Source organism: Phoenix dactylifera, chromosome 11 (genome assembly GCF_051530095.1).
Source record: "Phoenix dactylifera cultivar Ajwa chromosome 11, Ajwa_hap1_PhDact_Kaust_v1.1, whole genome shotgun sequence".
Classification (NCBI taxonomy): domain Eukaryota; kingdom Viridiplantae; phylum Streptophyta; class Magnoliopsida; order Arecales; family Arecaceae; genus Phoenix; species Phoenix dactylifera.
Window position 1 is genome coordinate 26,263,295 of NC_143200.1, and position 16,558 is coordinate 26,279,852.

General features: G+C 39.5%; 1 protein-coding gene across 1 annotated transcript; it reads left to right on the forward strand.

Annotated features, from left to right (window-relative positions):
* The first annotated feature begins 8,341 nt into the window (after positions 1–8,341).
* LOC103702306 (transcription factor bHLH48-like) lies at positions 8,342–16,233 on the forward strand. The gene is made up of 7 exons (XM_008784673.6): positions 8,342–9,251; positions 9,344–9,490; positions 9,590–9,655; positions 11,348–11,416; positions 11,666–11,740; positions 12,348–12,585; positions 14,927–16,233. Exons 1-7 carry the CDS (start codon positions 8,706–8,708, stop codon positions 14,962–14,964), a joined length of 1,179 nt encoding a protein of 392 aa, XP_008782895.3. The 5' UTR covers positions 8,342–8,705; the 3' UTR covers positions 14,965–16,233.
* The last annotated feature ends 325 nt before the right edge of the window (positions 16,234–16,558 follow it).

Here is a 16,558-nt window from a genome sequence, read left to right on the forward strand (position 1 = left end):
CCTCCACCGTCGCATCATAGGGTTTTGTCGGGGATATCAGACGGCGAACAACGAAAAGGGCGTGGTCACGTGTCACCAACCCACTACCGGTTTGGGCTGGTTCATGTGATTGCCGAATAGGCCTGGATTGGTCACGTGACAAGGCCTCCACGACCTACAAATGTGGTTGATTTAAAGATAACCTAAATTCAATGGGCTTCACAGTTTTATTTGGCCTAACTGATATTTGATCAAATATCTGGTTATCATAGATGCACTTAAAGAAAGATGTTGAGCGGACAATTAGATTCGGGATCAGATATAAGAATTTTGATATTTTTAATAAACCATCACTAGGGTTAGACCTTTCCAAAAGACGATAGGAGGTGCTAACTCAGTGAGTATATATACACACATATACTTATATACGATGATCGAATAAAATACATAAAAATAGTAACCCAAATAACAATGGATCCAAGCTATAGTAGTTCGGTCTAAAATCTTAATCATAGAAGAAATAAAAATAATGCTAAACTTTGCTCGAAATACCAACTAGTGCATTTGATAAAATTATTAGGTTTGATCCCAATGACATGAATTTGTTCATTTTTGGCCAAATTTCTTGCTAGCCTAGTTATTATTATTATTATTATTATTGTTTTGCATATTAGAAAGAAAGAGAGATAACTAGCAAAGTACTCTCACATTCATTCATCGTATATCGCACTTGGAAATCTATCGAATAGTAGTTAAAATTGGTAAAACTCGACCTCCGTTGCAATGATTCAATCATAAACAAGGCAACAATTATGAGACCGAGCTCATCATATTGGTATCACTCATTTGGAGATATGCTAATATAGATGCACTGTTCTCAGAGACATTTCTTTGCATGTCTTAGAAAAACCTTTATGATTCATGCAGTTCTGTTGACATCATTTAGTGTCTAAGATTGCTTCCAAAGTCATTACATGTCGACAGCTCATTCAGCACCTAAAGGTGTACCCTGTTCTACAAGACCCAGATGATTGGTGCATTGGACCCACGATAACCGATAAAAGGGAGCGGAGCACTGGGTCAGGCAGCGCTCAGGCACATCGGGCGGAGATCAGATGCTGCCTGGATACGGATCGTGACCGTAAAATGGGCATCCTTCCTGCGATGATATACGGTTCGCGGGTACAACGTATCGTATGTGGATGTTATCGCTGTCTCAGTTGCCGGCTTCTTGTCGAGGCCCGGCAGAACGGCCCGGCCAGATGGCAGATTCCCGCGCAATGGAGAACACCGGGGACCACCGAATCTTCTCTGATCACCTTGCGATGGGTGCACTCAAGGCTGATCTGGGCCGTCCATCACACGGCTTCCCCGTCCCCACCTCGTTCCAGCCGCGCAAAGTTATGTACGTCCGGTTGTCCATGGGCGGAGAATCTGGTCAGCGAGATATTCCGAAGATCCATCTGACGGACGGCTGGGGACCACCTATCAGAAATGCATTCATTCTTAGCCTGGCATAAAGGAAGCCAATTGGATGATGCCTGAAACCTGGATGATGACTCAAACCAGACCAGGGTTGGGTCCATTGCCGGTGCCTATGACCAAATTATGAAGTTGGGTGTCTATTTGACGGTCTAAATTGCTATAGTATGGTTGTGTCGAATTATTGTCTAAATTGCTATTTGTGCTTGTATTGAATAATCTTGTATGATGCTACATGATTAAAATATGCAGAATTGATGAATTTCATACGTAAAATACAAATAAAAAACTTTTTTTTACCTTCTTCAGTAATTTATAATACCTTCTTCGGTACGAGAATACCACCGCAACTATAACCACTATCACCGTCTATTAGAATTTATATCTTCTATTAAATTCAAACTTTTCAAATATTTTTGACCAGATCAGAAAGTTCAATAGATAAGAACAAGCTGATTGGATAACTCCCTTTGTTTTCTTGCGCTCTAACTATGATGGAACTTCATGGAGAGTTTTTGCACCGAACGAGTCCGCGATAGGATTTCCATAAAGTGCTTAATTGCGAGGAAATTTTTGAAGAATCATCTGAATGAGTATGATAGTGATGAGCACTATCTGTGGGTATATATTTAGGCTAAACCCTAGATCACCCATGAATTGAGATACTGGTGCACGACCTTTAATGCGCACCTTGAATTGGGCAAAGTCTTATGGTATATGTGTAGCTGGCAGAAGTTTGAATTATAAAAGCCGAGTCAGAAGCTTTGATTCACTATAGTTTCTTTCATATGAAACCTAGTCTACACTAAGTGAAGATTCAAAGCTGAAGTGCACCTTTAGTCTTTGCATACTAAATGTCATTCAAAACTCTTATTATTTTTATTTATTTTTTTGACTTTGAAAAGTTTTGAAACACGTAGAGATTGCTAGAATTTTAACTCCCCGTAAGTCTATTTAATTCAAACTTTCCAGATCTTTTGTAGCCGTTGAGGCTATTTCCAGAGTTCCAAACACTTACAAAGTGAAAAGTTCCATTTCAACTTTCAAAGTTCCGTCTTTTGTAGAAATACTATTTCACAAATAGCATGTATTTACCGAGTCGATGTGATGAAAAGTGCCTTTTTAAATCATAAGGATATCTTAATAAGAGAATGCATCCCTTCATGGATACTGGATTCCTTTTTTTTGGGGGGGGGGGGGGGAGAAAGTCTCAACCATACTCCCCCTCTATCTTTATCTACCATGGTATGCTTCTCTTTCTCCACTTGATGTTTTTATGAGAGTAAATGGTGACTAGAGATTGCTGATATGCCTCTACCACCAAGATTCTTCTAAACCTTGAATTTTATTATTTATTGATCTAAATTTATTTATTTACTTACATCTTTATTTATTATTTAAATAAATTCTAGATGGCCGTAGATATTTTATTGTTTTTTATATCTTTCTATCATCAACATAATCATGAAAATGTTATAGCTCTATTGCATCTAGCCATATCCATTTAATGGACATAACCATGCAAGTTTCATTGAATTGCTCTAATTCCACGAGTTTAGCGCACATTTAATCACGTTATATGAGATCTTTGAAAAAAAAAAAGAACACTTTACTTGGATATCTTCGATCACTTGCCAAACCAAGGTTAGCTTGGTCACCTTCGCTTCTAATTTCTAAGAGACATGTTAAAACACCGATGATAGGTGATGCTATTGCATTTTTCCAAATATGAACGTCTTTGATTGTGACTTGGATTTTGAAATGGTGACCCTTATAACATTATTAAAAGGATGGAAGAATATTTTGTGGCTGTGGCTAGGCATATTTTTTCTTTATCTTCATTTTATTTATGTTAAAACTGAAAATTTTTATGTGAAATAGAGTTCAAAGACTGTATTAATGTCTTCTTTAATTTGATTATTTGAATAAATAGGGAGAGAGATGGAACCTAGGAGAAAAGAGCTGGGTAAGTGGATCTAGAATGACACATTATGCACGAGATCTTAATCAGAAGAGGCTCGACAAGATTGGAGCTTGCTTTTGTTGGTAGTTGTTATTTTTTATAAGATATGATCATGGCATACAAATATCATATTTACATAACAGTAAAAATGAGAAGTTTGATCTACCTTTATATATATATATATGGCATGCATACTTTCTTTAAAAAATTCATTCGAATTGAGAACCCGACATGGATCCTCAAATTATAATAGTGTAACCATCGATCAAATACCTCTTTAACCTAAATAGGCCGCAATCGAAAAAATATGCCAAATCCTATTACACATAATGAATATTTACCTTGTCGTATGCCCATCATATTAAAGAATAGCATTTGCAATAATTAGTGTAGTTTGATAAAAAAGTAAATTTTAGGATCTGCTTTGAAAAAAATAATGTCTGCTTTAAAATAGAATCAAATAGTTATCATAATTAAGTTATGTCGGATAAAACAAATGTGCAATTACATATTATTTATAGGCATAAAATGCATGCAGAAATGAATACGTGTTCTTGTAAAGGTATCAATAATTTTTTATGATAAACAATTCAATCAAATGAGGTGTAGACCAAATAACAACCAACATTTGCATGATACTTGTAAACAATAATTTTAGGGTCTGAGGACTCTATTTGGGCAGCCCAAAAGAACACAACTCCAAATTAAGACCGTCACAAGTAAATCTATTTAGCATTACCTCGTCAAATTAACTATCATAGAGGATTAGCGATCACTATCATTTAACCCTCCATACTCATCTAATTAAAACAGCATTTTGAACTAATTGTGCAAACGGCGTCGTGACGGGAAAACGGCGTTGTCGAAGCGAAAAGTAGTGGAACGGACGGTAGGGATCTGACGCCTGAACCAATAAATGCCGAGAAAATGACGTGTCGGGCCGCGGATTAGAAAAAGGCTGTCGGCTTTTTTTAACGACGAGAACTCGGTCCCCCACCGCCCGCGAGCCCCACGTACAGTTACCAAAAAAAAAAAAAAGTTTTTTTTTCATTAATATCCTCCTTAAAATTTAAATTTACATAAATATCCTTTTCAAATTTATATTTATTTCTATAACTTTATAAAATACTATTTTTACACAAATACCCTAATACAACGTTTGTTCAAACACCGTTATAAAACTTATATATATTTTAATTAAAAATAAAATAAAATTTTAAAATTAATTTTTTTTCTTCATCGCAATCATCTTATAAATTTTTTTTGCACATCTACCATTAGATGACGTAAATACATATGCAAAAAATAAAGATGCAAAAAAAATAGAATAGCAAAATAAGTATTTTATGAGGATATATATATATATTAATATCAATATTGAGAGGATATTTTATAAAATTTGATATTTAGAAGGTATTCATGCAGAAAACTTAAAAAAAACCTACATGATGTTGCTTCTCACCATACAGATACCACTGTATGAAGATAGTTACAGCGTTTGGTCGGCATACAGACCGCAGTCCCCGTCCTCCAAAAACACCGTTCTCCGAAAACTTTTAATTTCTTAGTATTTTTTTCTGTTCTTGTCCTCCATATTTGTCTCCTCTTTCTCTTCTCTTTTCTTCTCTTACCTTCTTGTCCTCCTTTTCCTCGGACTGGTAGGCATTCAGTTAACGTCCGGTGAGCTCACCTTGTTTTACGTTCCTATCCGTCCATAACTTGCCACGCTACTTCTGGTATGGAAGAGAAATTTTACGTTGTTATTAATACTTATCATGACAAAGAGGGCTTGGATTGTTTTTTGCCTCAAGGTTTAGTAGTTAGAAAGTTAAAATATTAGTATTTCGCAAGCTAGGTCTATTTAAGGTTGGTGTTTACCCATTTCATTGAAGAATAAATATATATTGTTAGAAATATTTTGATTAAAATTGCTATATATATTATCCTAAGAACGTAATTCGCTCTCTAAGTAGAGGTTTGTAGTGATTTGAGCACGATCACTGTGGAGGCTTGACCCGTCCAACTCATTTAGATGCTTATAAAATAAAATAAGATAGAAAATAAAAAGTTGAAGAGTAAAAAAACTTCTGTTGTAGAACAAACTCTCGGAAGATATCGTACCAGTAAGAAAGAGAGATATTGGATTATTTTTTGATTAACTTCGGAGAAGTCTATTTATAGACTATATCTGAAAGACCGAAAAAACGCGATAGTTTCGAAGATATGTCATGTTTCGGAAACACCATATTTTTTCGGAAATCAGCGTTATCTTTTGAAGAATCACAGCTCTTCTAAAGAGGCGTCTCAAAAAAAAAATATTTTAAAGCATTTAAAACAACTAAAATTTAGAGAATAAGAAAATTTATTTTTTTAATTAAAACTCCAATATATATATATATATATATAATATTTAATTTTTTAAAGTTGCAGAATATATTGTGTGAGAGACTAGAATAGAAACTCAAATTTGATGATGTGAACAGAGATAGGAGATACTTGAGGATTGGAAGTGAATGATTTGTAGAATGCATGATATTTGAAGCTGCAAAACAACCGATAACTTTGGATCCCATTCCACCATCCTTGGAAGCTGTTTTGGCATATAAAGTACCTACAGTATGGATCATATCAACATAAAAATTCATATGATAGATCCTAGACATAGAGCCATCAAACTGAAGAATTTCAATTCCATATTTGTTATATGATCTCCGCTACTAATTTTCTCAAACCTTATAGATACGATTAGAGTTATCTTTTCAGAATAAGTTACTCGTATGTAGAAAGCCTTTTTCAGTCAATGTGGAGACGCATTAAGCTATTAACCTAGATAACTAAAACTACACCAACCAATATTTTGTCCACAAAATTATCAGCATTTGATTTAGAGCTTTCTTTTCATCCACATGAATACTAGGAGTTTATATTTTTGTAGTGTTGCAAATACTCTACGCTCAATATCATAGCATTCAATATTAGAATTAATGCATATAATGTGAATCACTCAACTTAGAAACACGTAAATAAGGCAAAAAATGAAAGGTTTATTAACACAAGTTAAAATTAACATTATTTTTTTAAAATTTTTTCTAAGATGTGAAAAAAGTTATATGCCCACTTGAATATAACTAGTATTATTACTTAAGTTAAATATATCTAGTGGGCCTTTCTTATTTTTAATATATATATATATATATATATATTAAAAATTCATATGTGAATTTACTATAGTTCTTTAATTAAATTTGTTCATTATAACTAGGTCAAAAAGTTTTATGACGAGCTCTATATGGAAAGCTTTGAATTTATTTGTAGCTCTTCATCTAGCAATATGATGATAAAAAGTTTCTTGAGTGAGATCTGCCACTTTTAACTCAGAAGAGTGTTTTGATGGAAAACAATGTGGAAAACATTTTGGATGAAGCCAAGAAGTGGATAGAATCATTAGCACATTATGTTGAAGGCGGTTCTAGAATGCTAGCTGTAATCAAGAAATTTATAATTACACATGAAATGTTCATTGGTTGATTAAGAGATGCATTTCTTCCTTGCAAAAAAAGAAAAAAAATATAAATCCATTTTTATAACTTTAAATACCATATAATTTTTTAGAAAAAATAAGAGTTGCACTTCTAAAGCCAGCCTATCTCTTGTTTAAAAAAATGCGGCTTTTAGTTGATAGATAAAAGTTCACAAACATCTTCTGGTGATGTTGTTTAGCTTTTGGTGATCAATATAACTGAGCCCAACTAAACTAAAGGGCAAATGAGGGTTATTTAAATCAGAATCAGGGAAGTGCTACCGTGCACTGTAAGCTCCATATAAACACGTAAAAATAGCCATTCATTAGACGATGGATGGTCTAGAATACAAGATAGCTAACTGATTTCTCCTACCAGTCAACAGTTTTTCGACCCTTTCTTATTCCAGCCGATGGGAGGAAAGCATGAAAGCTAACCTCTTGCCTCCCTTGGCCGCGCTTATCATTGTTGGTGGTGACGGTGGCGGTGGTCCGTGTCTTATGGTCTCTGTCAAGAGCGGAGCTCTTCGAGGCGCTGGAGTTGGGATCTTACAACAAGAACGGCATGGTTTAGGATAGATGGGGATCGAATAGCAACTATTGCCGCTAAGAATCGGTCCAATCTAGATATTGTGTTAGTGGAGGTCACTAAAGATATCGGTTCGTCTATCGTCCAGATTGAAGAGATTGGATGGAATTGCTGCATGTCTCCCGATGTTGAAAAGGTATGAGGGGAAGAGAGGTAGCATAAGAGAGTTGAAAAAGAATTTATTTGATAAGCTATTGAGGATGTAATATATAGACAACAACCAGAGCCCATTTATAAATAGTTTGGATATGTTGGTTGATATGGTAACAAACTGCATATTTTATCTACCCTTTTCAATCACGAAATTTAGATAGCCATTATGGCTGAGTTATTATCGGGAGAAAGTTTATAATATAGAGGACTCCACTTACCTTTTTGGATTGGTCATGTGGCAAGATTTGAATGGTTAGCCTATGATTAAGTGGTAAATTTTAATGAGTTAATTCATCTTATCAGTAAAAATCGATCTCAACATCCGTCCCCAGGAGAGGATGGTTTGGTCGAGGTCGCAGGACCGGCTGTTCAAACTGAACGGCTATCCGCCACCAAAACTCGGGTAAGCGGACGAACCGTTTGATGGGGAAAGGAACGACTTTATGATTAGTTCACTAATGATGGTGACAATCAGGCAATCACTATTAGCTGAAATATGATTAGGACGCAGGGGCGTAATTGGGTAATTTACAGACTGCCGTTCCTAAAAGGTTAAACTGGCTCCTATCCTCACCGCAGGTGACCATATTCTCCGCTTCTTTTTCTGATCCCTCTCGTTGCAACCTTTTCATACGGCTCTCAGACGTTGCTTTCAGGAGCGACTCTTTCCGGTAGTAAAACCGCAACGAGAAAAAGAAGAGGGGCGCATAGGGACAGACGAAGAGCTCCCTTCTTTATATAGTGCTCTGTAGCTCCACTAAGCGGCCATTTCCTCCGCCGGGAATACCACGTTTGCTTGCGAGGGCGTTTTCCCCATCCCAGGGCCGGGTTTTCTCCGGAGCGAACTGGTTTTCTCGGCCTACTCCTCTCTCGCTAGGGTTTCGATCGCTCCCGGGAGCTGTTCTGGTGTTTCATCTCCTCATTCCGAGGAAATCAGGGTCAGCGAGTTGCTGAAATTTCTAGTGTTTGGGGAATTGACGCTCGATTTGGGGGGAATCTGCTTGGTTTTGACGCGATCCATGGAGCCAACGCGAAGCTCCGGCGCCGGATCTGGGAATTCCGGCACCTACACGCCGGAAATCGCGGAATCCCTCCGGTTCGAGGAGGAGATCCAGAGCTTGATGAGGGAAAACACGGTGCACCCCAGCCTCGAGCCCCCGCCGGCTACCGGCGGCAGCTCGTTCACGGCCCTTCTCGGCCTTCCGGCCAACCAGGCCGTGGAGCTCCTGCACGACCCGGACTCCGGAGACTCCCCTGCCGCCTCCGGCGGCTGCGAGATGTGGCGGTTCCGGCTGAGGGATCCCAAAGTCATGACCCTCCCATCCGGCTGCTCCCCGACCTTCCCCTCCAACGCCTCCCTGGTCGAGCGGGCGGCGAGGTTCTCCATCTTCGCCGCCGAGGACTCTCCGGAGGCGGCCTCCGTCCCGTCTCACACCCACTCCAGCGACCACTCCCCGAAGCCCAAGGCCGAGCCTCCAGACTCCGACTCCCAGCCGATCTGCCCAATCCCCGGCGAGCGGCCGCAGCGGCCGGCGAAGAGGAAAGAGGCAGAGAAAGGCATCAAGGTAACGAAGTGCTTCTTAGGGTTTCCGTTTCTGGTAACCGGGATTTCGAGCTGAGGGGCGAACGAAATATTTGCATTTCTCGAATTTCGTAGGTAAAAGGGCCCGCGAAGAAGGGCAGGAGCGCGGAGGAGGGGAGCGCGAAGGTCGCGGAGGACAATACCGGCGGTGATAAGCTCCCCTACGTGCACGTCCGAGCTCGTCGAGGTCAAGCCACGGATAGTCACAGCCTCGCGGAGAGAGTAATCCCCTTAATTAACGGATGTTCCTTAATTAATTAAAGTATCTCCCCCTAATTATTTTAAAATAAAGTACTGATGTAATTAAATTATCTCTTTCAGGCGCGAAGGGGAAAAATAAATGCTCGGATGAAGCTCCTCCAAGAACTGGTCCCCGGCTGCAGCAAGGTTAGTTTCTCTCTTTCCTCTGTGTTTGATATAACCACTCCCCCTATCAAACAACTTTCTTCCACTCTGCTGTTAAAATTTAAGCACACGCATGGGAAAGTTGGTCGGACCTTTTTGTTGACCAACTTATTCGTATTTTTAGAAAAATGAGAATGCTAAGTTAATTTTTTAGGGACGGCATTTTTCTATAAAGTGGAGAGAAATATTTATCCACACAAAAGATGGATAAATTGATTTTCCATCAACTAGGTAAATGATTCTAATTTTATTCTTAAAATGCTCGTTTTTTATATTGACACACTAATAAAACCTAATCTTTTACTTTACTAGCTGCTGATGAATTCGAGCAAAATTTTTTTTCTCTTATTTGTATTTAATTGAATGCATTTATATTTTTGTATAGTCTAATCCTCTAATTTTATATGGGCCAAAAGTTTAGTTTACTATGTGAAAATTGAGCTTCAATTACGAGAAGGCAGTACACTGTAATTATGCAAATTAGGTCTGGAAGCATGAAGAAAATTGTGAGAAAAGTAATAGATTCCAAAGCCACTTAAGTATTTTCTGGGTGACATTATAAAAAAGTATAAATTTTTGGTAAGCTTCGTACCCTCCGGAAGCATGAGTTCTAAAGATATTTAAAAAGATACGATTTGGTCGGTCTTAATGAGGGGTGGTGCGGTAAAAATTATTTATTATATATGAACTTTAGGACTTCTTTCAGATCCCATTTTATCTTTTTTAGTAAGTAGATGATCCCAATCGTTTATCTTGGAAGATGTGCTGATTGGACGATCAGGATGGATTAGCTTAGCTATATTACTTTCAATCTTTTCATAAATTTGTTGTGGATTGGGGCTCGTTTGGGTGGTCGGTGGTTGCACGGTCGGGATCGAATGAAGCCACGTGAGTCCGGTTTGGCCTACCTAACGAACGGTTGGCTTGGATCGCACGCTATGGTGTCGGGTCTTCAATTGGAATCAGCTCAAAATCAAAAGCAAGCAAAGGCGAGATGGTGTTATTTGGAGAGCTTTTTTTGGGCTGTCCTTCTGGATTTTAGAATGGTTTCTCCTTTTCTTGACACAGGTACAGATACAGGTTCTCCCTGCCAATCATTATAAAATGATTTTTTCACATCACACCCTGAGGCTGATGCAATTCAAAAAATTAAATAGTCTATTGTATTGATATAAATTTTATATATCAAGTCAAACATCTTCTCTAAGACTCTTTTTGGCGATGGTACTGACGCTTCTGTTATTTAGTTATGGGGTGTCGCGCTCCCAAAGTAGTAAACCAGATAGGGAACCAGTTAACCTTCCGTGCAAAAAAAAAAAAAAACTAGTTAAAATTGAGCAACGAGCATGATATGAAAACATAGATAAGCGGAGCTAATAGTTTAATTATGTTGACAGCGTATGCTAGGTTTCAAAATTACTTGAGCTGTGGTCAAGCTCGTTTTTAATTTAACACAAGTCCAGATTGAGCGTGCGTTGGTGAGCTTTGCAAGATTGTGCGTAGCTAATAATGGACTCTTGGTTCCGTCTTTCTTTTCTTTCCTAAATTACGCTTTGTTGTAGTTTTTTAAGCTTTCTGAAAATTGTTTGAATTTGACCTGCCATGAGATCATAACTTGTAGTTCATAGAGGAAAAAAGAGGAAGTAATGTTCGTCTTTCCAATTTGTGGTGCAGATATCGGGTACGGCCCTAGTGCTGGATGAAATCATCAACCATGTACAGTCCCTCCAACGGCAGGTTGAGGTGCGTCTTTACGATCCCACCACCAGCCCCAACTTCTCTGCCTTCCAAATTATCACTCCCTCGAATTTACCAAAAAGGCCGCCCCCTCCGAGCTTCGTCGAATTTACCAAAAACCCCCTACTTGCATTGGGAATTCATGTCGTCCTTTCTTGTTTTTATTTCCTCTTATCTTTTGTTTTATTAAATAATGAATGATGGATTGTGTTGTTATTAGTAATGATAACTCTTCTCTCTCTTTTTGGATTTCAGCTCTTGTCGATGAGGCTGGCAGCGGTGAACCCCAGGATCGACTTTAGCGGCGTCGACAGCTTTTTATCGGCGGAGGTAACGCCTCGGTCGCCGTTTTCTTTGCTCCCTATCCCTCTCTTCCTCTGAATCCCATGCCGCAATCTTAAAATTAAATGACACCGCACCTCACCAGTGCTGTCAAACAACAGCAATTACTAGAGTACCAATAATGGTAAGGATCTTCGCGGGCCACCTTTAATTTAATTTTGTTACCTCCGACCGTGGAACGGACGGCCGCTGTCACTTCCCGGATCGAATCCTGAACGCTAACTCCATCCCCTTCTTCCCTTCCGTTGTCGGGCACATAGCTGCGCCATTTCGCTACTAAATTACAACTGGCTCCAGCAGAACGTTTTAGACAAGCAGGTCCGTAGTGTCCTGCCATTTAAGGAATCGTTCATGAAATCCGAAACCCGAAACAGTTGGCGTACGAAAATAAAATATAGCCGATATCCACTTTCACACAAGTTTCCCCTGTTATCCCTATCCCCCCCCCCCTCTGTAGTCATCCTGCGGATATTTCTGCTCCAAATACGTTTCCCAGTGGAATCCACGGGATTTTGCTTTCTTTCCTTCTTTCATTTCTTTTTTTTTTCCCTAAAAAATAAGTATGACATCTGGTGTTTTGGTTGTTGGGACACAGTGTGGACGTGTGGCGGTGGGCAATGGACGGGGTGGGGTCGGGATGGAGCAGTCGGCGTGGATGGAGGCCCCGGCGGTAAACGGGGGTCGACGGCAGCAGCAGCAGCTACAGCAACAGCAGATCTGGCATGTTGACTCGGTGCACCCGCATCAGATGCCGTCCGTGTGGGAAAGGGACGATCCATCCCACCTCTTCAACCCGGGAAGCTCGCTTTTGGGCTACGAGCCCGCCAATTCCGGTAGGCCTCATCATCATTCATCCCCCACTGAAAAAAGAAATACTTAGATCCGCTTGACTCTCTTCGTTATAATATAATGTTCAAATCTAAAATCCATTATAGTGGACTATTACGTATAAGAGAGCAGAAAGTTATTTAATGAGTTTTTTTTAATTTTTACAAAGACTTTTTCGAGTACTGAATACTAGTAGAAACGGGAAAGTGGTACATGAAACTGGGAAATCTATAGAATTTATTCAGAAGGCACAGGTATTGGGCAACTGGAGATCCGCTGGCTTGCAAATCCTCACTGCAGCGGTGCTGATAGATTGGTTGGCCTTTCCTTTCCCTGTCGGGCCCGAATTTATTAATGATTGGTCGAAACAGTGAGGCTGTCGCATTTACTTGCCCTTCAAAGCTCCCACGCCACTTCAAATTTCTTCCGAGTGGTCCTTCCCCGCCATCTCTTGTACAACTGTCTTTTGTTGCCGAGCATAACTCCATTTCCTTGCCCCTTGAGGTGTTATTTTCATGTTCCTAGCTCGTATTCCAAATTAAGTCCTCAATCAACTGTTTCTAGTGCCATGTGCTTTGCTTGCGCTGATCAACCCTCGCTCTCATTGGATGTTGCACTTATACACTGTTTTTCTCAGGGCCAGCTGTTCTAACACTGAGGTTGGTGCAAACCAGCTCACATACAAGTCTATTTACACTGTTGGAATCTATCTATCTAATTTACGTTACTGCTGGTTCTGGGCCAGCTCTTTAAACCACTTAAAGCCCCGGTTGCTTTCTCTTGACACACGGACACACGGTGAAAGTTGAGTTTGAATATTACCTTGATTTTATGAGTTTACGTCTGTGTTTAGCTTTTTCGGCCCCTTCCAAGCACCTAAGTCCCTTGAGACACTCTTGAAGAACTTCTGCTTCTGCAGACCGTCTAATAAATTTTTAGTTTCGCTGTTGAGCGTTAGAGAAGTTAGGAAGTGGTTACCCATACATGTTTGAGAGGGTCCACAGGTGTTTGATAATCTCTGAATCCTGCAGCAGATTCATGTATAATATTATCAGATAACATCTCGATTTAACATCTTCACTCAAACGATGCTTCTCTTGTTACTCTCATCCATTGTTTTAGTGGCAAATGACAACCTAGTAAGGAGTGAGAAACTTAGCGACCTACAAACACATGCTCTCTTGTCATGTTAGATTCCTTTTTTTACTTCACCTGGCAAAACCGAATCTGATCCCTCCGTGTAACAAAAAAAATATTTGGTTCTGAACTAGAAAGGCACCTGCCCACGTGCCTATGTAAACCTAAAGCGAGTATGGTAGATGATGAAAGTACCTTCAGTTCAGGGGAAGAGACAAACTTAGGATTTAAGGTGATTGTATTGTATAGCCACTTAAAAGAATATTTATAAGATTTTTGTCTTTTTTCTGTTTCCCCCAAATGTTTGAACTACTATTTTCACATCTAAAGCTACTAAGAAAAATGCTATTCAGCAGACTACTTAACCAAATTAGCCTTTTAGGTTTCCCAGCTAGCACTCCTTGTTTTTTCACTCAAAAACCAGAAAAAGAAAGATCCCCTAATACGACTCAAAACATACACTCCACGGGCTTGATGCATGGCTTTAGAAAGAGCATAGGTGCAGTGCATGTTGGTCCAGATCTCTACGGCCTTGAAGATGATTTCTGAAAAGGGGTTCAAGTCTTTGTTGGCCCATGCTACATGTTAACTTCGATACTTTATAAAGTGTTTTTGCGATTTGATGGACCACCCAGAGTAATGCATGGATTCATAAAACATAGTGTGGACCCAAACTATATGGGGGACCAGAATTCAGAACTCCTGCTGCTGCAAGTATGTCTACATGATGCCTCTAGTGAATTATTGCTGCTGGCTTTTGCCTGAGTACTGGGGTTGTCTTCATCCAATTTATCTCATCTTTGTGGTCCTGTGCCAGATATTATACCTGGCTGACTTTTTTTTTTCGAGAATCAGTTACGGAATGAAATAGGAAGAAGACTTGGAAGCTTGCTTACTGACATTAATTATATCCCTTAAGATGTCTGTAACCATATAACCAATGAAGTTATGATACTGGTAATTGCGTGTAAGTTTATAGCCATCTCAATCTGATGATTACTGCAAGTCCTGTTACCATATTGTCATGAAAATTGATCTGTTGATGTTTACATTTATGAGTGTCTCTACAAATTTCAATATCTGAAGATGCATGCTTGCACTTCATACTGTATAAAGAAATTTGTGTGGAGATATTTACAAGCATTCAATTTCTTCTAATTTAACTTGGCTGACTTGTTTCATGTTCTCTTTCTGTTGTTTCTGGAGTAGCATCGCTGCACATCAACCAGTTAAAGACGGAACTCTGAAGCCGTTGTGGTTTGCCGCCATATTACCAGTATGCTCATCTGATGTACATAGCGAAGATACTACTGTTAGGTTGAGTAGAGTTGAAGGCAAGGGAGCTACCTCCACATTCTTTAGTTACTAGCTCTTTGCTCATTAATTGCAGAATATGATAAAACTCTAATTTTACTATATAATATCCCTGTCGGTCTTATTTCCAGTGTTCTCAAATGAACGGCAGATACACATGCTGCAATTTAAACACATTTCCGACTCTGAAAGAATGCAAAACAACGCGTCATGATCTTCAGCAGAAGTGTTGTGGCTTTTGCCATAAAGATATAATATAATAAAGTTATTACTGAGCAGTACTCTAGATCAGGAAACCAACATCATGAGCTGCTGTTTTTAAATTTCCAGTGTTTAAGGAAACATAGATCATATATATGTTTTGTTTTCAACAAATTTATATAAACTATGGCATGCGGGACGATAACAAGCTATTAGTATTTATTGCCTGCAGTAGCTATTTGATTATTTCTCGTCTCACCAGTTGTATACCTGCTTAGTTATTTCTCGCAATTGGATAGATTCTTTCTAACACAAAGTTTAATGCTTCTGTATAAGATAGGAGTGTGAGTGAGCAAGTGAATGGGTTTGTGTGGTGGAGAAGGCATAACCAACGGGCGAGCGGCTGATAGCAAGCCTGGATTGCAAGGTCAAGGATGTCTCCACTGGTGGCCAACCGAGACGGCCCTAAGCAGATGGACTGAGGGGTGGATCCTGATGGTGTTGGGTGACCCAGCTTCCAACGCCGGCCATTTTGGTTTGGTTTGCCAAGGCCATCGTCTTTGAGGATGTAGAGTTGGAGAGGCTACCCCGACCATGGAAGTAATGTCTTGTCAGAAACTTTTTGGGCTACTGGTCTTGACCGGCATTATCTGCAAGAGTGCTCAAGTTAAAGTGGAAATTGGGACACGAGTCCCACCTTTGGGAGGTGCCGAAGGAGGTCTTGGGCTTGTGGTTTCACAATGAGCAGGACATGCTCAAGATATGGATGATGGAGCGTGGACGATTGATGATCGTGTGAAGATTGGTGGCTGAACCTTGGATTCGCGGGGGACACCATCAGGTGCAGTTGCCATGGCTACCGCGGGAATAGAGGAATAAATCAGCGGCAATGAACACCTTGGTGGCTGGAGTTCCTGCAAAGATGTTGGCTTCGGAGCTATTCAACAGAAGACCAGACCAGCTCCACTATAATCTAAATTACTAAAGAAAAATTAAGCTAACTTTTAAAGTAAGAAGGTAGAAAAATAAATTATCATAACTAAAGGTCAAGAGAAACTAGGGAACTAAACTATCTAGGGGATAATTATTAGCCTTCCACCCGGTAACCAAGAAGGTTTCTCCATGCCAAGGATTTCACCAAATGACTCTTCAAAGCATGGCACGACCAAGGTTTCAATTAACAAGCCTCCTCTTGTCCTCAAAATCCACCAAAGCCTGCGCAGAATACTCCATGTAAAAGAAAAAGGAGTAGGCGAAAAGAATAATTGGTTGACCGACCATAATAGAAAGTACATAGGAGCTATTTATAGGCTCCAGAGTATCCTC

What these genes read in the sequence shown, in the direction of transcription:
- LOC103702306 (XM_008784673.6), top strand. Translation starts at nt 8,706, where the DNA reads ATGGAGCCAACGCGAAGCTCCGGCGCCGGATCTGGGAATTCCGGCACC. An exon ending in AGGCAGAGAAAGGCATCAAG is followed by an intron (nt 9,252 to 9,343) that starts GTAACGAAGTGC and finishes CGAATTTCGTAG; the next exon opens with GTAAAAGGGCCCGCGAAGAA. An exon ending in GTCACAGCCTCGCGGAGAGA is followed by an intron (nt 9,491 to 9,589) that starts GTAATCCCCTTA and finishes TATCTCTTTCAG; the next exon opens with GCGCGAAGGGGAAAAATAAA.